This window comes from Malus domestica, chromosome 17 (assembly GCF_042453785.1).
Source record: "Malus domestica chromosome 17, GDT2T_hap1".
Classification (NCBI taxonomy): domain Eukaryota; kingdom Viridiplantae; phylum Streptophyta; class Magnoliopsida; order Rosales; family Rosaceae; genus Malus; species Malus domestica.
Genome location: NC_091677.1, coordinates 32,678,698 through 32,702,000, shown reverse-complemented (window position 1 = coordinate 32,702,000; position 23,303 = coordinate 32,678,698). Strand labels below are relative to the sequence as shown.

At 40.7% G+C, this 23,303-nt stretch overlaps 1 protein-coding gene and 1 pseudogene across 1 annotated transcript; one reads left to right on the top strand and one right to left on the bottom strand.

The window, feature by feature from the left end:
• The first annotated feature begins 6,482 nt into the window (after nt 1-6,482).
• On the top strand, nt 6,483-20,486 carry LOC108172349 (vacuolar-processing enzyme-like; annotated as a pseudogene).
• A 363-nt stretch (nt 20,487-20,849) lies between these two features.
• LOC103405853 (photosynthetic NDH subunit of subcomplex B 2, chloroplastic) lies at nt 20,850-22,780 on the bottom strand. The gene is made up of 3 exons (XM_008344867.4): nt 22,202-22,780; nt 21,640-22,080; nt 20,850-21,153 (listed from the first exon to the last, which is right to left on the bottom strand). Exons 1-3 carry the CDS (start codon nt 22,628-22,630, stop codon nt 20,956-20,958), a joined length of 1,068 nt encoding a protein of 355 aa, XP_008343089.2. The 5' UTR covers nt 22,631-22,780; the 3' UTR covers nt 20,850-20,955.
• Nucleotides 22,781-23,303: the final 523 nt, after the last annotated feature.

The window sequence follows — 23,303 nt, the reverse complement described above, 5'->3', positions numbered from 1 at the left end:
AAATTAACACGTTTTAGGAAGCATTCCAAATGAATCAATGACTCTGATTTAGCAAGGATTGAATAATTACAATAACTTGTAACTTGCCTGATTGAAACATGGCATGAAAGCTAAAAGGTCACTGATTTATCATGAAAGATAGCTTGTGCTTGCATGCATGGTTTAAGGATGGCTAATCTAGGGTTTCTAATACTTTGGCAGTTTTATAAAGCCTAAGGAAACTTAGGGGAGAATTAAAGGAAAGCTTATCACTCAATAATAAGGTTTCTTGCACTTAGAGGAAGTTTGCTCTGTTTGGTGCGTTCTTGCCCTAGTCCATCCCCTCTTTCCCTCGTTGTTGTCCCCTTCAACGTACTGACCTCTTTAATTTATAGGGATTCCCAACTTGGGAATCCTTTGATTTCCACTCTTCTTCCTGCTTTTGCTAAGTTTTATCCTTCTCTTCTATGGTTGCAACTATAAAACTCCTCTTTGGTATAACGCCACAGGAGGTTGGTAGCCTCGTGAACTTAGGTTGAACACTTGCTCAAAATGCCTTCTTCATTTACCAGGTTCAACAAACTACTCCGTATTTTAAAGAAAATAAACTTCAAGTAACTAGCTAGTTGATGAGGTTTGATTTAAATTGGTAAAGTTTTCTTCTTTTTTTTTTTTTTGATAGCTTAAGCTTAAATCATGACAGTTAGGCCTCCCATTGGGTCGGAAAATTTTGAATTTGATTCAATTTTATAGGAATCAAACTCTTAAGATGGCCCAAGAATTTTGAGTTTTTAAATAGTGATTTCATTTCTCGAGTTTAATACTAAACTCATGAGTTTGATTCTTATACAATAAATAACTAATTATTTGAGAAATATAAAAAGTAGAGTAAAAGATAAATAGATGGTTCCACACTATTAAATAATTTCGTTTTGAATAAGGAAAAAAAAAATCCAACAAGCAAAGGGATCAATAATTATTATAATCAAGAAGAAAAAAAAACTTCGCATGTTAGCTTTAAATTACTATTTTATTTTGTAATCTAAGACTTTGATTTTATTGACCCTAAAAATTACCAAGCCTACGTGGCACGCAGGCCAAGTAATTAATAAGCTAACTACGTCTTTCGATTATGTGCAGGGCGTGCCAACTCGATGGCTAAGCTTAGCCGGTGAGTAAAATATGTGGATGTGGCGTTGAGCACGCTGCTGACTTCTTAACTTTGCGACTGCGACCGAGGAAGGAACACGTCTCAACATTTGGGTTCTAGAGCCTGAAGACAAGGTTGCTAGTTCTGCGAAGTTCAATATTAGATTCGGCTTTCAATGTGCCGAATGTAGTAATCTGTAACACCTCACTTCGTCGAGAAGGTTAATGAGATTACCTCTGCCAATAAGGATTCAAAAATCTTTCTCGATCAAGACTTGGATAGATAACCAGTCGGCCTCGATGCAGTGTTGTTTATCCAAATTGAAAGTGCTCCGCGGTCAGCTGATTCTATGGCTCTAGTGCTATTTATCCAAACTGAAGATGTGTTGGCGGGAAAAGAAAATAAAAATCTCAAGGTTATTGAGAGGTTTCGCGTAGAGCGAGAGGTTGCGCAAGGCAGTTTTTGTGTTGAAATGGAGGGGCCTTAATGTTGTATGCAATTCTGTATTTATAGTGGTTGTATTTTGCTTAGCACAGCCTGATAACTTTGTAAAGTCCAATCGCCTCTCTAACTTTGTAGAATATCACTTGCTACGTTGACTCTGAACCATTAGATTGTGTGGAACCGCCTTAGCCATCCAATATCTCCCAATTTTCCTTGAAAAGATAAAGATACCTTTTCCACATGCATGGCCTGACCAAATGAATGCATCCTATTCCAACTAAAACTTCTCTTTTTCCACCATGTTGGTCCAAGTACAACCATGCATGCATAATAAATTACCTTTAATCGCTATATAATCTGATACTTTAAAGACCATCTTCCATCAAACTTATCATTTGATAGACTTCATGATAAGACAAAAGTATATGCCATCCAGCTCTTGCACGGCATCAGTCAAACACCCATTCAACCTCATATGTACCTCTTTGTTCTCTTATCTAACCAACATTTAACTTGCACGCAAATTGTTGTTTAACCAGATAAGAGTCCCAAAGCTTGAGATATAGTTTGCATCTCATCTATCTTGTACAATAAAGTATCAAGATAATTCACCATCAAAAGATTATATCATGATTAAAACCACAATATATCCTTCAATAATAATTATCTTAACTATTATGTCATCCAACGGTTGAGAGCTATGTTCATCAACGACTTCGATCGTTCGGGCTGATTGTGTAATTTTGGGTCCAAACAGATTCATAGAAACTTTTTGGTTTTGTTTTGATATAAAACATATCATGGGAAATGATAAATTGTCTTTTTTATTAACTCTCAAAATTTGGTCTAACTACAGATGTATTTTTCTTGTGAAAACAAAAAATGGCTGGTGGATTTTATTTAATTAGCTATTGGATTTTGTTTAAATGAGTTTGAACACATAAAATTTGAGGAAAAGAAGAAAGAAAAAGAAAAGGGAAGGATTTGTTTAATTAGCTATGAATTTTATACACATGGAAGATCTAATCTGAACAAATAATTAAATAAATCTCAGCCACAAAACTCTATAAATTAAGCCTTAGAGAAATATTTTTCATTGAAAATTTTCAAGAACATATTAATTTGAACTAGTACAAAATCATGACTAGTCAGGGTTGTACCTTGCTTTTTTAAGCTTGACCGTTGCAAGTTGGTGCCTCATCGCCAATGCCTCTCCAAATACCAACGAGGATGAGGGAAAAACATGGGCACTGGATCAAACGGTTATATTTTGTCCAAATTTTTTCCATGTAGTATAAAACTCGTTTAAATGTGCTTTCAAAATGACTGAAAGTTTTTTTAGTGAAAATGTTTTAAAACCAATCATTAGTAAAAATGCAAGTAAATCCTGAAAAAAAAAACACTTAAAATGCTTCCGGAAAGAAGTACATTATTAGTGATTCTTGTAGAAAACACTTTAAGTGCTTTTGGAATCGAAAAATATGTTTTATTGATACGTTTTTGTAGACATCGAAATTTCGGTAAATAAATGTTGACCGATAAATCAAAGTGTCAACGCTCATGTATTACATAAATTTTACACGTAGCGTGTGACTCAACGAAAATTGAAATGAGTTGGAAAAGTCATCAAATAGGACACGTGTCAACACCTGGCAGAAACGACTTATTTCATCTGGGATATTATATTCAAAATTAGGCCTTGGAAAATTCTATAAATACAAGCCCATTTCATTCATTTGAAAAACGAATTCATATTACACCTTGAAGCTCTGAAGCTCTGAAACCCCGAAGCTCTCAAGCATCTAGGTTCCCGAAGAATCAAGAAAGCCTTCTTCGTTCTTCGTTCATCGTTCTTCCAAGATCAAGCCCCAACGGCCCTTTGGATCAACAATCATCCACCAATTCAAGATCAAGCCCCGACGGCCCTTGAAGAAAGCACCATCGTTCATCATCCGTTCATCCAAGATCAAGCCCCAACGGCCCTTTGGATCAACAACGTCGACAAATCCACACATCCAACCGTTCTTCAAGATCAAGCCCAAAAGCCCTTGAAGATCCGTTCGTCACTGTTCTTCAAGATCAAGCCCAAAAGCCCTTGGAGATCCGTTCATCACTGTTCTTCAAAGATCAAGCCCAAAAGCCCCTTTGAAGATCCGCTCAAATCCACCTTCAAGATCAAGTCCACGGCCCTTGAAGAACGTTCATCCTTAGATCAAGCCCAACGGCCCTTTGGATCAATCACACATCCACAAATACACACCTTACGGAGATCGAATCAGAGGATCAAATTAGAGAGAGATTGTAACCCAAAATCATCATCAAATACAAATATTTGTTTGTGCACGTTCGTTCTTGTCTCTTTCGTTTCAGGAATTTTCCGTGTTCACAAATTGGCACGCCCAGTGGGACAATCTCTACCTCTCATCTCTTTCTCCGTTCAAGGAATCCAAGCACACCTCAAAGTCAATGGCATCAAGCAAGGGACAAGCCGTTCTTGCAACCACTAAGGGAAGGATCCTAAGCACTTCTGCCGCAAACGGACAATCCATTGGCGCCACAACCGCTCCTCAACATGCCACTTCAAAATTGGTGCCGCTAAAAGAGCAAGGGGAGCATCCAAGGTGTGAGTCTGTCATCAACCTGACCTCATTGGGGGCACCGAAGCATGATGCTGAGGCACATAAGATGACATCTCAAAGTAGCCAACAACGTTCTTCATCAGCATCCTGGATGTCTAAAGGAAAGTCACGTCTATTGGTCGCACAAGTCATGACTATCGGCGTTACCTCCGTTGAAGAACAACTGGCTCAGATGAATGAAGCAATCGCAAGGCTAACCCGAACTGTGGAAGAAAAAGACTTGCAAATCGCTGCACTCGTCAGCCGACTGGAGCCACAGGACGACGAGAACCCTAACCCAGAAGATGAGCCTCAGGTGGAGAAAAACGATGCAAAGCCCGAGCCAGACCAAGCAGCGGCACTCATGGGATCTCTTTCTATCCAGCAGCTGCAAGAGATGATCACCAACACCATCAAGGCACAGTACGAAGGGAGCTCAAATACCTTCGGGTTGTACTCAAAGCCGTATTCAAAGAAGATCGACGCCTTAAGGATGCCGAGGGGTTATCAACCACCAAAGTTCATGCAATTTGATGGAAAGGGAAACCCGAAACAGCACGTTGCCCACTTCGTTGAAACCTGCAACAACGCAGGAACCGAAGGAGATTACCTCGCCAAGCAGTTTGTGCGCTCGCTGAAAGGAAACGCCTTTGAGTGGTACACGGATCTAGAGCCTGAGTCCATCAACAGTTGGGAGCAATTAGAGCGGGAATTCCTCAACCGCTTCTATAGTACCCGCCGCACTGTGAGCATGCTAGAGCTAACAAGCACAAAGCAGTGGAAGGACGAGCCAGTCATTGACTACATCAACAGATGGCGCACTCTAAGCCTCGACTGTAAAGATAGGCTCTCGGAAACCTCTTCAATCGAGATGTGCATCCAAGGCATGCAATGGGGTTTGCAATACATCCTTCAAGGCATTAAACCACGGACCTTCGAGGAATTGGCCACTCGCGCCCATGACATGGAGTTGAGCATCGCCCATCATGGGAAGAAAGAACCGATCGCCGACTACAAGAACAACAAAGTTCTTGGGACAAAGGTGGAAAAGGCTGCATGGAAACCCACCAAGGAAGCAATGACGGTCAACACAGCTCCCGTCAAAATCTCCACACGAGGCAAGGCGATTCAAACCGAAGCTTTTCGTGATCAAGAGATGTGTAGACGCACTTTGAAGGAGCTTGAGGAGAGGACTTATCCATTCCCCGACTCTGATGTGGTTGCCATGTTAGAAGACTTGCTGGAAAAGAAAGTGATCGGTTTGCCTGAGTGCAAACGGCCAGAAGAGATGAATCGCACTGACAGTCCAAGGTACTGTAAATTTCACCGCTTCATCAGTCATCCGACAGAAAAATGTTTCGTGCTGAAAGATCTCATCATGAAGCTGGCTCAGAAAGGAATCATCGAGCTAGATCTTGACGATGTGGTGAAGTCAAACTATACCACCTTCACTTCTGGCTCTTCCGACTCAAAGTTTTCACCTCAACCGCTAGGGGCATCCTCCAAGACAAGCAAAATTGAAGGATGGACTCAAGTCACTCCTAAGAAATTGCACAAGAAGCATACGTCTCCTCCACAAGTCCGCCAATTGGAAAGGGGGCAAAGCAGCGCTTGTCAACCTTCAAAGCAACGTGAACGTGTTGAAAATGATGAAATTTCGACACATAGATCGTCCATCCCCATCACGATGCGTGATTTCTTGCCCGAAGACTTCTTCAACTACTCAGTCAAGGCTCCTTGCTATGAAGATTGCGAGGAACGACTCTCTCAGATCGCTTGACGAACCAAAGCTCCTTGTCCGCACGAGCCTAAACTGCAAGACACAAGGCTCCTCGCCTACACGAGCCTAAACTGCATGGCACAACGCTCCTGGTCTGCACGAGCATAAAATGCAACACCAACGCTCCTTGCCTGCACGAGCTGAAACTGCAACACGGCACCAAATGCTCCTTGCCTGCACGAGTTGAAACTGCAAATGGCACCAACACTCCTTGCCTGCATGAGTTAAAACTGCAAACGGCACAAAAAGAAAATACAAAAAAAATATGTATGTATTTGAACTACGTTACGACTTGATCTCTTCTTTGGAAGGGTACGTAGGCAACTCGAGCATTCAATTTCGAGTTCAGTCACATCAAAAAATAAAGAATAAGAAATTTTATTAAAAGTTTTGATGCTATTACAATTTGTTTGTGCAAAAAAAAAAAAAAAAAAAAAAAAAAACAATTTCTTCAAAAGATCAAAAAAAAAAAAAAGAAAAAAAAAAGGAAAGGAAATATATATATGTGTATATGTCTAGGCCCAGGCAACAAAACGCACCAGCCCAAGCCCGTTTTTCTCTCGATCGACACCGCACCCACCGTCTGCAACATTTTGTAGCTTTCGCCATTGTCGATCCTGGCCCAGATTGGAATAGATCCCCCCACGTGGTGTATTACTCTATGGTCCACCTGGAACCGGTAAAACCGTGTTACCAAAGGCTGTTGCTAATCATACAACTGCTACCTTCATCGGAGAAAGTTGTTGGTTCAAAATTTGTTCAGAAGCCACTTCGGATATCCCAAAGTCCAACACTACGGACGTCCTGGTTCAGTACGTCGTGCTCAAACGAGACTTAATCGACACACGGCCGACGGTCAGCGTGGTCACACTGGACTGCCGTGCCTCCGCGAATCCTATCCGATGAAGGCGTGCTTCCCGGTGCCATCCTCGATCTTGAGCACGAAGTAGGCGGCGAACAGCTCGCTGGAGTTCGGATCCTCCAGCCGGATCTCGCAGTGGACCTTGCACGACACGACCCGAAGCTGACCCGACCAGATCTTATCGGACTGGAGCCACTCGCCTACGCTGACGACCCAAGAATCCCACCTCGTTGCTCAGAAGACCGACACTGTCCTCCTTCCCCGCACCAAACCCAGCAGAATCAGCAAACAACTCCTCTCTCTGGAATTTCAAGCATCGAAGACGAACCCAGAAGAGGAATCGACTCCAACAATGGCTTCTCCTTCTCAGATTGTGAAGAAAGCATTGTTTCTTCCCTAGTTATTGACCCAATTCAGCAAACCCAGCAGCTGCCACCAGGACCATCATTGCCTCACCCATCAGTGGAGCTGCTGCCTGAGAAGCCGTTGCCTGAAAAGGGAAAGCTTTTGCAGGCTGTGATAAAAGCCGGTCCATTGCTTCAAACCCTACTTCTGGCAGGCCCTCTGCCGCAGTAGAGACACCCGCCGCCATCTTAATCGCCCTCTGCACCAGGTAGATGTAGCTCTCTCTGTCATCTCTCAAGCATTTATTCAAACACCTGCTGGGCGTTCTAGATTGGTACTATTCCTGCTGCTGCTTCTTCTATGATTCCAATAGATTGTGGTTATAGTATTGATGGTGATGTGATTGAGTGAGAGAGAGGGAGAGCAGAATCTGAGTTGAAGAGCCCTCGCCATTCCTAAGACGATGTCGTATGGGAGGTGAAGACGATCTTCACAACAGAGAGAGAGGTTGGATCCCAAATCCAATCCGAAAAGGAACTCCTTTTTCGAAAAAAGGGAAGAGAGAGAGAGAAAGAGCTATGGCAGTGGTTGAGAATGCAGGGGTGGAGCTTGGGAAGAGCGTGGGGTCGAACTCGGCGAATCGGAACCCGGAGACTTCGACGACGCCCCAGAACGGTGGTGCTGTTACCGCACCCAACGATCAGGATCAACGACTAACAGTTGCCGCTTTCTGAACGAGCAGATCTATCAGCTGGAAGCTCAGGAGGCTCAGTCTCTGATGCCAAACCAAATGCCTCTTCCTCTGGAGCGTCAACTGCCAAGGTATCGACTGACAAATACCGGAATTCTGCTGTTGTAGCTGGTGTTATCACTGCTGCTGCTTCTCTCGGTTGGTCTCCCACAGCTAGTCGAAAGAAGGAAGAAGTGCAAGACTGAGGTTGCGACTTGGGTTGGTGCTGCAGGATCCATGCTTTCCATCTTCAAGTTCAGTCACTGGACTTGAAGGTTGTAACTTAGATTGGTGTCTCTGACTCGGCTTGAGGCTGTGACTTGGGTTGGTGCTGCAGGATCCATGCTTTCCATCTTCATGACTCGGTCATTGGACTCGCAAATGATCCTGAAGCTTTTGCTTAACTAAGAGAGCGAAGATTGGCGCTGTTGACGGTGGCGAAGAAGCTTCGGAAGCGCTGTCAATCTGTCTCTCCCCTTGCAGTGGTGATGCAGCAGCAGTGCGGGGAAGGCAGTGGTGGTGCAGTAAAGGTACAGTGGTGCAGCAGCAAGCGAGATAGGGCAGTGCAGTTTTGTGCAAAGCTTTGTGCAGTGAGGACGACAAGGCTGTGCAGCAAGGAAACAGCGCAGTGAAGATGCAAAACAGTGTGCGGTGCAGAAGCAATGGGGATGGTGCAGTGGAGATGCAGTGGCACAGTGTTTTGTTCCATTTGGATGGTTCAATCAATTTCAGCAATGTGGAATCAGGCAATATGTGTTCAGCAGTTCAACAAGGGCACTTCTCCATAGCGGTCAAGTCCATTGCTCCTTCTCCAGCACCAGCCTCTGACCTCCGTGAGCTTCAATCGCGACGGTTCGATTGTCGTCTCCGCCAGCCACGACGGGTCCTGTAAGATTTGGGACACCGAGTCGGGGACTCTGCTGAAGACGCTAATTGACGATAAATCAGCCTCCACCTCTTCCGTCTCTTGCCTCGCAGCTGCCAACAACTTCAAAGACCGCTGTCAAACGACTAGCCGGCCGAGAAGCGCTTCCTCAAACTCCAACTCTCCGTCCGTCTTCGTCCGCTCCCTGCAAGTTCCTCTACCCATCACCCAAATTTATACACAAAAAAAAAAAAAGAAAAAAAGGTGGTGGTGCATCTGGCACCACGTGAAAAAAGGGAATGGTGCATGGGCACCAACTAAAGAAACAGAAAATAATACAAAAAATAAAAAAAAAGGGTTTCATGGTGCGTCTGGCACCATGTGCAGAAAAAGAAAGAAAAAATATATATATATATTTATTTTTAAAAAAAAAAAAAAAAAAGAAGGAGAAAAGAAAAGAAAATGAAGTTATGATAATATGGTGTGTATGTACATAATATATGTATGTATATAGCAACAAAAAAAAATGCATCGAGAGAAATAAAGTCCATTTTATTTATTTTTTTTCTGGAAATTTTACACAAATTTGCATTATGCAAAAAAAAAAAAAAAAAAAAAAAAAAATATCAAATCAAATCAAATTTACAAGAGGGGATCTTCAAGAACGATCAGGTGGCGCCTCACAACTCGGCGGAGCTCCAGGAAGAGGAGGCGTCGGAGGTTGACTGTTTGAAGCCTCAGCGGTCGGCAGAGTCCCAGAAGACGAAGGCAAATGCTGCTGGAACAAACCCACAAACCGCTGATGATCAAGTAAAATCTGACCATCAGATTCCTGCATCTGGTCAATCTTCCTCTTCATGTTTGTCGCATAGCTATGTGCGAGCTTATGCAACTGTTTATTCTCCTGCTTGAGCCCTCTAATCTCCTGTTTAAGACTCATCACTTCAGCCGCCAAGGATTCAACTTGACGGGTTCGAGCAAATAGGCGTTGGGCTATATTAGACACAGAACCTGCACACTGCACACTAAGCGCCAGAGAATCCTTAACAGCCAACTCATCAGACCGTTTGGAAAGTAATCTGTTATCTCTGGGAGTGACAAGGTTCCGGGCCACCACCGCAGCGGTCATATCATTCTTCACCACCGAATCCCCAACGGTAAGAGGACCAGTAGGGGATATGAAGGATGGGCGCCATATGTTGTCTGGAGAAGGCGGGACTGCCTCTTCACCAAGATTCAAGTCAAAACGACGGTCGGAGGGTCCAGACATTTTCAAAGTGTTGAAGAAATAAGAGATCGGACAAATCAAGATCTTAGAAGTGCAAGAAGGGAGTTTTCACAAGTGAAAATTCAAGTGTGCTTTGAAACGAACTGCATGCCTCTATAAAAATCAGCGCTCGACGGGATTTCAGAGCTCGAAGAGGCGCGCTCAGAATTCAAAGAGGCCATTCAAAAATCGAAGAGGCAAGCTCAGAAATCGGAGAAGCATCTTGCTTTTCCAGACGCGTCGCACCCATCACACGCAAACTCAGCTTTGCGGAAATCACGGGTAATTTGTCGAAGCGCCAATCCCAGATATCGAAGAGGCGCCAGTCATTTTCAGCCGCGTCATCACCTGTCATATGCGCACTCAACTTTGCGCAAATCGCGGGCAATTTGCCGAAGATTTTCAGTGAAGGAGAAAGCACGTGAAAGTTTACTGTTCAATCACGCGTTAGTTGCCGACACAAGTGAAAGAATAGTACCTCTACAGGTATTAAGGGACATCCTATAACTGTCCACCTTCACCTTCCATAGCAAGGCAAACATACAGAGTCTTTCTTCATCTCCAAATATGCTTTCTCAACGAAGCCTTTCGAGTCATTCAGTGTTCCTTATTCCTTGGGGTACCTCGGCAAACAAATGACACCAAAGCAAAAGTATCTCATATCACTAGGGTAGAAAGCAAGAGTATCTCATATCATGCGTTCTCCCTGTCCTTTCCTTTGTCCTTGTTCTTACTTACAAAGACAAGGATAAAGAAAACAATATGCCGGAACCTCCACTCAAACTCGGGTAAGGAACCAACTGCTTGAAACCCTTCCATGATTGCCTACCTGGCACTGCTCTCAAGTACCCCCCCTCCCATTGCTGCTGTACTTTCAAAGAAGTTGCCACATCTGCCCGGAGAACAGATAAGGCAAGTGAAAAAGATACCTTGAAGCATGTGGAGACAACGTGCGGAAGGAACAAGCAGAGAAGAATGCAGTCTGCACAGTCAACTCAGCAAAAGGAGTCCGAACTGAGGAACTCGAGAAGCTGCCATATCTGCCTGAAGAAACAAGCAGAGAAGAATGCAACATGAACAGTCAACTCAGCAGAAAAAGTCTGAGACGAAGAACTCGAGAAGATGCCACCTCTGCCTGAGGAACAGATAAAGGAAATGAAGATGATACCTTGAAGCATGTAGAGACAAGTGCAACCAAGCACGTGCTGATTCATCCGCTACTTCTTCAAAAGTAAGGGTATCTCATATCATCAAAGTTGCAATCACTCTGACGGTGAATTCGTTTTGACCCTCAAATTCTTGGGTCGACTTACTAGGCGTTGTAGGCTGCACGTGCCGATTCACCACCCTTGAATCAAATCCTTAAAGACCAAGTCACCAATTGGAAGAAGAGCCCATCAATCTTGAAGATCATACCGCTGACCAAACTGCTCAGGTGTGGATTAGAAAGATTGAACAAAATAACAAGTCGTCACCTTCACCTCGTGCCTGCTTGCCATATGTTCGAGTCAACCTTCAAGAATCAAGCCTCAACGGCCCTTGAAGAAGCTTTCAGCCAAATTCAAAATCAAGCCTCGACGGCCCTGGAAGAAATCACAAGTCTGATTCAAGATCAAGTGTCTACCACCCTTGAATCAAAACCTAGTTCAAGAATAAGCTGTGGAAAATCAACAATTGGAGGAATCCAGAAAATCCTCCAACCCAGTTCAAAATCAAAGCTGTGGAAAGTCAACAAGCGCAACAAAATACGTGCCGATTCATCCACTACCAAAGCCAAAGATCATCTACCACATGAAGCTCCTTGTGGCCCAATTTCAACCTTCAAGATCAAGTCTCGACGGCCCTTGAAGAAATTTCAAACAAAAGTTCAAGAACAAGCCTCAACGGCCCTTGAAGAAATCTCAAGCCCAATTCAAGATCAAGCCTCGACGGCCCTTGAAGAAATCTCCAGCCCAATTCAAGATCAAGCCTCAACGGCCCTTGGATCGACATCTACAGTAAGGGACTTCAAAACGCATCTCCTACACGTGACAATCACATGTATACGACGCGCCTTGAAGTGGGGGCATTTGTAGACATCGAAATTTCGGTAAATAAATGTTGACCGATAAATCAAAGTGTCAACGCTCATGTATTACATAAATTTTACACGTAGCGTGTGACTCAACGAAAATTGAAATGAGTTGGAAAAGTCATCAAATAGGACACGTGTCAACACCTGGGAGAAACGACTTATTTCATCTGGGATATTATATTCAAAATTAGGCCTTGGAAAATTCTATAAATACAAGCCCATTTCATTCATTTGAAAAACGAATTCATATTACACCTTGAAGCTCTGAAGCTCTGAAACCCCGAAGCTCTCAAGCATCTAGGTTCCCGAAGAATCAAGAAAGCCTTCTTCGTTCTTCGTTCATCGTTCTTCCAAGATCAAGCCCCAACGGCCCTTTGGATCAACAATCATCCACCAATTCAAGATCAAGCCCCGACGGCCCTTGAAGAAAGCACCATCGTTCATCATCCATTCATCCAAGATCAAGCCCCAACGGCCCTTTGGATCAACAACGTCGACAAATCCACACATCCAACCGTTCTTCAAGATCAAGCCCAAAAGCCCTTGGAGATCCGTTCATCACTGTTCTTCAAAGATCAAGCCCAAAAGCCCCTTTGAAGATCCGCTCAAATCCACCTTCAAGATCAAGTCCACGGCCCTTGAAGAACGTTCATCCTTAGATCAAGCCCAACGGCCCTTTGGATCAATCACACATCCACAAATACACACCTTGTTGCCATGCTGGATGACCTGTTGGACAAGAAGGTGATCAATTTGCCTGAGTGCAGACGGCCGGAAGAGATGAATCGTACCGACAACCCAAGATACTGTAAATTCCACCGCTTCATCAGTCATGGGGGCATTTGTAGACATCGAAATTTCGGTAAATAAATGTTGACCGATAAATTAAAGTGTCAACGCTCATGTATTACATAAATTTTACACGTGACGTGTGACTCAACAAAAATTGAAATGAGTTGGAAAAGTCATCAAATATGACACGTGTCAACACCTGGCAGAAACGACTTATTTCATCTGGAATATTATATTCAAAATTAGGCCTTGGAAAATTCTATAAATACAAGCCCATTTCATTCATTTAGGGGGGAACCAAAATCATTAGGCAAAATTCTTGAAGCTCTGAAGCTCTGAAACTCCGAAGCTCTCAAGCATCCAGGTTCCCGAAGAATCAAGAAAGCGTTCTTCGTTCTTCGTTCATCGTTCTTCCAAGATCAAGCCCCGACGGCCCTTGGATCAACAATCTACCAATTCAAGATCAAGCCCCAAAGGCCCTTGAAGAACTTCTACCAATTCAAGATCAAGCCCCGACGGCCCTTGAAGAAAGTGTTCATTGTTCATCATCCGTTCATCTTGAAGATTGAAGAAAGTGTTCTTCGTTCTTCGTTCATCGTTCTTCCAAGATCAAGCCCCGACGGCCCTTGGATCAACATCATCAACAAATCCACACATCCAACCGTTCTTCAAGATCAAGCCCAAAAGCCCTTGAAGATCCGTTCATCACCGTTATTCAAGATCAAGCCTTAAACGGCCCCTTGAAAAAAACTTCCAACAGTTCATCCAAGATCAAACCTCGACGGCCCTTGGATCAACGAAACATCCACAAATCAACACCTTACGGAGATCGAATCAGAGGATCAAATAGAAGAGAGATTGTAACCCAAAATCATCAAATACAAATATTTATTTGTGCGCGTCGTTCTTGTCTCTTTCGTTTCAGGAATTTTCCGTGTTCACAGTTTTTAACCTTAAACAAAGGCCAGACATTCTGCACAGAGAAAATCTAACATAAATAATTACTGTGGCTTAGTTATTGCAAGCTGATGTATGCCATGCACACCAAATACTGAAGAAAGGTGGAATGAATGATGAAAATATCATTGTTTTCATGTATGATGATATTACATTGGCCGAGGATAATCCCAAATCTGGTGTCATCGTCAACAAGCCAGACGGCAAGGATGTTTATAAAGGAGTTCCAAAGGTTTATTTGTTCTAATTGATTTCTAAGTGAGCAACGCTAACATGACTCTATGTTATTCTATAATTTAACGTTAATTTATATGCCAAATTATAAAGCATTGTGTCAAAATTATAAGGTGGTGGAGAGTCTATGAAAAGTGTCATTTTTTAGAGAGTCCCTTTGGTATTTCTCATTCTATTTAATTACCAGCATAATTATAAGTTTAACAGTATTTCATTTTTTTAATGAAAATATATAAGAATTAGACAAGATTAGCTCTTTCTCAACAATAGCGTGCAAATTTTAGATGTACTTAATTGGATTTTTTTTTTTTTTTTGTGTTCATTTTTCCAAGCAGGATTATACAAAGGATGATGTAAAGGCAGGGAATTTGTATGCAGTTATTCTTGGGAACAAAAGTGCCCTCAGTGGAGGTAGTGGCAAAGGTTCTGAATAGTGGTCCAAATGATCATGTATTCATATAATATACTGATCATGGTGCTGCAGGATTAATTGGTTAGCAACTATGTCTATTTTTCTTATTTTCTTGCCGAGGTTCTACAAACAGGTGTGACTTGTGCAATAAAACTTAAGCTGCATGTTTGACCCAATAAAGATTGAAAAACCTAAGTTGAACTTGCCCCAAATTATGAACCAAAACCTTATTGGGGAACGAAGAAGAAATTCTAGTTCTTGGTGTTAATATGAAGAAATAGAAACCATAGTTATGAGAGAGAGCAGCAGAGAACAGAGGGAGAAGTAAAAAGGTAAAAGAGATTTCTGAATTGTTTACTTAATGTTGAAGTAATTACAAGAGTATGTATTTATAGTGAACTAGTTACTCTAACAGACTTTCTAACAAACTAACTAATCTAACAAACCACCTAATCTAATTACAAATGGCAAGATCCCATCCATACAACATTATACTCTAACATCCCCCCTCAATCTTAAGATTGGGGTGCCCAATCATGAGGTTGAAGCAGTATCACCACAAATGTAGTATTTCATCAGGTTGTCAAAGAACATTAGTTTGGTGTATTCCCTGCAGTTGGCAAGTGAGGTTGCTGGTGCCACCTCCCTTTTCACAAATGCCCATATGGTAGCCCAATTGAATATCAAATATATCGCCACCATTGCATAAGCAAGACACATAATATCCTCATGTGCAGCAGTTTGAATATATTTCTCCCATATGGCCAAAACAACAAGTTGAACCAAAAATTCGAGAAAGAATCATGCATTATACTGTTCTTGCGACATGTCTGCAAGAACCTCTACAAATTGATGTACCAGATGGAGCCTAGTAGAAGGGTGCAGTATAGATAGTCTTTGCACTTCCAGTAATGGAGTTGAATCACAAGATGTTGGTAATTTAGCTGATTCGCTAGTTTGTGAACTTTTTGCACCAAAACTAGCTGCATGTTCCTCAATTTTTATTGTGGAATTTACCATAACATAGTCCTGCTCGACGAAATCCATTAAATCAAAAACTCGAAGCTGATCTTGCAAGTTTGTATCTCGAGTAATAGATTAGTTGGTAATTTGAGCAGAATAATGGGCAGCAAGATGGCCCTTTTGTGAACAAATTTGACATGTAGTAATTTCAAGTGGCAGAGAATTATGATATGGAGATGGAAGGGAGCCAAGAATTCCAGGTGAAAAATGAGGAAAAGACTTGTAGGTTGCACCATTATCGTAATGGAACCTCCATTTACCATGATTCTTGAATCGAAAGTTTTTGTACATACTATTATAACCATCAAGAATATTGTTATAGCTTGACTAGCATGAACTAAACTTGTATTAAGCATGATAACCATCATTAAAACTAGCTTGCAACTGAGAGCTAGTGAGAGAAAAGAAAGAACCTTGTGTCTCACAATCACCATATTGAGTTACCATATCAGACATAAGAGGTGTCACAGAAGCACAATCCACAAGGGCTTCCTCATCAAGCAATTATGCACGAAAGTCCTTGAGTGAAATGGCACTCTCACGCCCCCGGATTACACACTTGAATGTGTTGTATTTTGCAGGTAGTCCATTTAATGCAATGATCACAAAGTCTTCATCATCAAATGTGACACTAAGAACAAAAAGTCCATCCCTTGCTTCTTTAAGCCTTCGAAGATATTGGGAAATTGAATCTGATCATTTCTTCATGTTGTAAAGATCACTCTGTACTTAATTATACTACTTTTTGTACTTGGTAAGAAAAAGTGGTTTTGAAGACGAACCCACATCTCTCGAGAACTCTTGCTACCAATTACACAGGAAATAGCAGATGAAGAGAGAGTTGCAATAAATAGCAACATCAAAGCATAATCATGTGATTTCCATGCTTTAAACTCATCTAATTCATGGCTAGTAGATGGCCCATTTGTGATTACAGAATGTGCAGAGGTTGCTGCAGACTGAGGAGGACATAAATTTGATCCATCAACGAATCCCATAATGCCAAGGCCCTCAAGCATCAACTACAACAGAAAGTGCCATTAAAGGTAGTTGGTCTCATCCATCTTGACAGAAACGGATGTAGAGACCGAAGAAATCAAGCCAGTAATTGGTGATTGCAAGATTTGTAGCTGATTTGCAGCAACCATGTTGAGAAATTGTAGAAAATTTAACTGAGGCAAAAGATCAAACACTTGGTGTGCCAAACTTTATTGAATGTAGAATGCAGAAATGGGCAATCAGAGATGCCCAGAAAAACAGAGAAGACATAACCAATACCTTCTGGTTAGTCAAAAACGGAAACAAGATCCCTAAAAAAAAAAATAGGGGCGTCGAGAAGAAAGAGATTTGCCAGAGGAGAAGCGCGGGAACAGTAGCAGCAACAATCGGAACTTGGATATAGGGAGGTACGGGAAGAAACTTATAGGCCTCAAATAAATGCCAATTTAAGGAAATCACATAGGAAAGGTCCCAGAGAGATCGTAAATAACGGAAGCAAAGAACAAATGATCGAAGAAATTTTGCGATTAAGCTTCTTTGGCTCTTGATGCCATGTTAATATGAAGAAATAGAAACCATAGTTATGAGAAAGAGTAGCAAAGAACAGAGAGAGAAGTAAAAAGGTAAAACAGATTTCTGAATTGTTTACTTAATGTTGAAGTAATTACAAGAATATGTATTTATAGTGAACTAGTCACTCTAACAGACTTCCTAACAAACTAACTAATCTAACAAACCACCTAATCTACTTACAAATGACAAGATCTCATCCATACAACATTATATTCTAACACTTGGCACCTTTTCCAGAAAGAATGGTTGGGGTTTTTCATTTCACTTGGTCTACTTGGATTATTCCCATTATGCTAATAACTATTTGATTTTTTATTTTTAGCGTCTATTTTTTGTGCTTGACGCAATACCGAGCGCGGTAGCGTTTTAGGATTCATACAATTGACCACACTTAGTGAAACAAAGTTCGGTTGTTGTTGTTGTTGTTGTTTGTATTTATAAGAAAAATATATGGTGCAAAAGAATAATAAAGAAGAGCTAAGAGCAAGTCCAGCGGGGGTGATGGCCCGTTGGACCGGGGACCATTTAATTGCAATTGCCTCCCTCCCTTGCTCCAGCCCATACGGGCGATTGGGCTCAGGAGAGGTCCGAGTGAAATGGGAAGCGGGAATCCACAGCCCGAGAGCTTGAGGCGAGTTGATGCAAGGCTAACGTCATGGTGACGTCAGCCACGTTATAAAATTAATAAAAAAAATGTAAGAAATTAATTAAAAAGGTAATAAATTAATTTTAAAAATTTTAAAAAAAATGTGAAAAATTAATAACAAAAAAAAAAGGTTTAATTTTTCTATAAATATGTTATCATTATCTTCCAACTTACACCACAATTTTATATTTTCTCAAATACTTTGGGTTGTAATTTCTTATTTAATGACACATGGTACAATGAGACCGATTAAAAATCATATCCGAAATTACAAATAAAATTATTTTTTTATTATTTTATAAAATAAAAAATACTAATATTTTATTGTTTATTGTCATGGCTATTTAGTTTAGGGGTGGAGATGTAAAAGATAATTACTGTTCATTAAAGACAATTATTGTTCACTGAAGACTATTTAATAGGAAGTTGCCCTAGAGGGCCTTGATACGCTGGACTTGCTCTAATGGATGAATGGCGGTAGGAGAGATAGAGGAAATGTACAATAAAGGATAAACCCAATAAAAAATCGAAAGCTAAAAAGGGTATCCCCTAAATTGTTTCAATTTATTTTCAATATCGATTTTGTTTTTATTCATTTTTCGTTATTTCGTTATCTTCCTCAACCATCCTTCATCTCTTATTTCTCCTTTATACTTTCCGTATATGATCTCAAGCACAAAGTAAAAACTAGAAGTTTCTTTGCTAAAAGTTTCTTTGACTTTTTAACTAGTACTAAATTAGTATTTAAATTAAAAAAGAAAAGGATTTATATTTGATCTCAGTTTGTCCAATTAATTATTGCATAACTTCTGTATGCATAAAATGTTTCCAGGGATACCTGTGGGTGATCCTGCTTACGCTAAAGATCTCGTACATGTGTTGGAGAAAAAACATGGTGCTAAAGGTTACAAAAGCATGGTAAGAATTCCTTTTGACTTAATAAATAGTAGGTGAATAGGATGTTGGATTTTTACAAATGTGTTCGAACTCTCTCATTCTTCTTAATAATAATAACATGAAAAAAAAATCCTAATTCATAAGAATTTTCCGCTGCCTCACTAAATCTAAATTACCACTTCAAAATTAAGACATTTATTAATTTATTTATAAAAATTATATATATGATCAGGTAATTTACCTGGATGTAGTCCAAACAGCATAAATATTTACGCTATGGCTGCAGCAAATGCAGAAGAGAGTAGTTACGCAACTTACTGCCCTGGCCAAGTTCATGTTCCTCCAGAATATCACACCTGCTTGGGAGACTTGTACAGTATATCCTGGATGGAGGATTGGTATGCATGCATGCATGCAATATATATAACATATTTTAATGCAACAAAATACTTTGATTTATCAGTATTTAAACATGTTTAAATCCAATCCAAGGCTAATACTAATTACTTTGCTCTTGCGTTAGACTTTTGGTGTTTACATTGAGAGCAGCGATGCAGAAGATTTGCAGACAGAAACTTTGGCCAAGCAATATGAACTGGTAAAGTCATGAAATTTGTCTTTTCAAATTAAGGGGCTTATTGATCCCTGTCCCATTTAAAATCGTGAATTTTTTTTAGTCTTAAATCTAATTATCTGTTTAAATTATAATGTAGTATTAATCTGCAACTTCCTCTTTTCTTACTGTAAATTATGATTTTATTTAACTGTCTAAACAAGATCTATGGTCTCGCAATATAATAATTTTTCTCGCCATATAAAGTAAATGTATGATAATCATGTCGATGAAATTACAGGTTCGAAAAAGAACAAATGCATCTCATGTTATGGAGTATGGAGATATGAGTCATAGGCAGGATGTCCTCTCTACTTACATGGGTGGAGCTCCTGCAGCAAACCCTAGCTATACTTCCACTTCCATCAAAGACAACTCCACATCGAGCTCAAGGATTGTTAGCCAACTCGACGCCGACCTCGTTTACTTCCTGCACAAGGTTTTATACTCTTAGTTTATCCTCAGTTTCTAGCCTCGATTGTTCTTTATTTGCATTATAACGTTGATCCATTGTTCAGATTTTCAGTCTGACAACATATGAGAAATTTCGTCGTACACTTGGATAATTTAATTCTATGAGCTCGAGATGTTTGTCTTATATCTATGAACCATGTCCCTTTAATCTTCAGTTCCATGGAGCTCCAACTGGTTCTCAGAAGAAGCTGGAAGCTCGGAAGCAGCTGCTCGATGAAATTGCTCAAAGGGAGCATGCGGACTACAGCGTAAAGAAAATTGGCGAGCTTTTGTTTGGGAATGAGATGGCCTCCAAGGTGTTGATGAATGTCAGGCCTCCGGGGCAACGGTTGGTAGATGATTGGGACTGCTTTAAGACGCTTGTAAGTTCTTCCGCTAACTCCAAACATAACGTTACAGACTAAGCCAAGTAGCCAGGGCAATGAATCCGATGCCTGACACCTGAGTTCAAATCCCACCACGGAAGATTATTGTAGTTTAGACTTTAGAGTATCGCTCCCCTTTAGAAAATTATTGTGCTAATTATGTATTTAGTTCTTTTAATTAAACTAATAAATTGGATGTTGATCGATGTTGGAATTTTATTTTATTTTTGTATGTAGTTGGGAACTTATGGGAGGCGTTGTGAAGGTTTATCAAGATATGGAAGGAAATACCCAAGGGCAATTGCCAACATATGCAATGCTGGGACCAGCATGGAGAAAATGGATGCAGCCTCACATGAAGCTTGTTCTAAGAAACCCCATCTCTAGTTTTAATTTGTTTCTGATTGAATTAAGTAATTAATAAATAGTCATGCATATGTGACACCTTTCATGCATCTTCTTCTTAAGTTGGTTGAATACCATTGTATTGGCAAAACAAATTTCAATGCACATAGACCGCCAAAATTGACATGAATGGTTGGTCTAGTTGTATTCAGTCTCCACTTTATTAGACATCTTGAACAAAAACGTCAAATATAAGCTTTCTTTCTATGGTACATGGGGAACCGATGGCTCAAACTATGGTGGTAGCTCATATATGATCTTGAGCTGAGGCGAAGGGAATTTAGATTGTTTGTGAGGTTTTAAGGCGCCAACAACTAAAAATCTATACTTTCAGTCTCTGAGAGCGATTTTAAATGCACTTCTAAATTTAAAACAAACAATCAATCAGTTCACTCAGATATATATAATTAAAAGAAGAAGAAATTTTTTTTGATTTTTTATGATTTATTTACTACAAATTATCGTGCTCAATAACTTGAGCTCCTCTCCATTCCTCAGCAGGGTTAATAACCACAGGAACGAGCAATGAAGCTGGTCCAGTGCATATAAAGTACTCCTTACTGCCATATTTCTCATAGAAAGAACCAGGACTTGACAAATATATATCCTCAAATCCCATGCGTATCACCCTGTAGAACAAATCACGCCCCTGAAATATTCACAAACCAATAAAACAAAATGAGTTTGTCTATATACATATATGAACATGTACAACATTTTATAGGATTGCTAGTTTTCCCACCCGACCGTGAATCAGAAACCTTGATTAAGGTAAGTGGCACGGCCCTGATTCACAGTCTGGAAATCCGGTCAAAAGCTGCCAAACAATATCAAGTGGCTTTACGTCCGGCCGAGCCAAGTTTCCATCCTTTATGTTTTTGTCGATTTTTTATTGTTTAGATTGAACAACACATCAAACTCTCGGTCATGAGATTTGAGCTCAGAACACAAAATGGAGGTATATAACAGCCATTAGACTAAATGTGTTTTTTTCCATTAAAAACACATGAAACTCTCATCCTTAATACGTGCTCCAACAAAGTGAAGATGAAATGTCACTAAACTAGACGCGCATCGGCTATGTTTATGTTTTTCAGGACTTAAATGTAAAAATACTAGATAATGAATGTGTTACCTTATCCAGTGTTTCATATTTTGAAGGTGGGGTGTTATAAACGGGCTTCAGTCTCTCTTGAGGAGGCGCAGCATAGACTCTGCTGAGCTTGTTTTTCAAAATGGTGTACGGCACATCCTGGCGGCTCCAGGAACCTGGTTTTTCTTGAGGCTCAGAACCGAAAGAGAACCACCCTGGAGTGTCAGCTTTCATTGCTTCACCGGGAGACATAATTTCGAAAGGAGAAGACGGTGGAGGGTGCGCAGTGTAGCCACATCCCTTGAGACCTTGGATTGCTGCTCCGCCTCGTCGTTTAAATTTGAAGTGGCTGAGTATTGCATTCGTCATAGTCACCGGCTTCCGGCCTTTGTTTTTCACAATCACAGCCGTTGCCATGCTTACTGGATAGAGTGTCACAACATATGTTATATCAAGTGTTCCACTAGTGCTGCTTAGCTCAACCTGCAACAAATTAAGTTCCAAACCCAATGGGAAAATAAGGAAACAATACATTGATCCGAAAATTTTACTATGTGCCGGTGTGTCCTGGAGTTTTTGTTTGTAATGGCAATCGAAAAATTACCTGGAGAGCATCGATGGCATCGGAATCAACATCTTTAACAGTCCATTCGGAAGCGGAAAGAATTGAGCCTTTAGAGCCTGCTTCCGATGCATCATTCAAAACCAAACCAATTCCCCCCTTGGCTTTGATAGAATCCGTCTCATTGCCTGGAATGGTGTACAGAACCTCCTGAAAGCCGTCGTCATTCCAGTACACCTTTGGCTTGTATGAAGTCACATGGGCATTGGGTATTTGAAGCTTTAATGAACTTCCATTTCTGACCGTGAGCTCAACCATTGGGATGCTGTCCGACTCCGAAAACTTGATGCCTTTTCTGCCAAATTTGTCACTGAGGGTCTCTGGAACCGAAATTGCCGGTGCAGAAGCAGCTGTTGAAGAAGCTCTTATCATCTTTGAAGTGGGAACGGAGAAGGAAAGAAGAGAAGCCATGGGAGTAAGAGAGAGAGAATGAAGAAGCTTTTGACAGCTTCCACACACTCTAGTCACTAGTTTGTTAGGAGGCTCATCCTTTTTGCTCAGCTGTTTTGTTTGTATGTATATTTTGGACACTACCACTTTTTCTCTTGGCTAAGCCTATCTGTTCAAAGTTCCACATAAATGTTTCTTTGCAAACCTTAAGCATAACCATAGGATTGGTTTAGTGGAAAGCGAGTAGAGGTTTGAAACATCAAATTTGAGCTCAAACTCCCATGAATGTATTTCTTAGGGTTATTGGCTCTGCTTTGGCTTACATTGTGCCCTCATGTAGTACCGAGGCTGCATAAGAAGGGGATTAGTATATCATCAATGTATGGTACGATATCTCCTATATTCAAAAAAGGAACTCAGTAGTTTCAAGTTTTGGCAATACAACATTTATCCAGTTGACAAACCTGACAGCTTATGGGTTTATTTGGAAGTGTTTTTAAAATAACTAAACACTTTTGTTGAAAATGTTTTTAGAATTAAACTTAGGTAAAAACGCCAATAAATCCTTATAAAAATAAAAACAAAACAAAAAATACACACACTTGGAAGTGCTTTCTAAAGCACTTCAACTGCTTTTGGAGCCTAAAAAAATTCTCTTAAAGCACTCTCAGTCATTTTAAGAGCACTTCCAAAC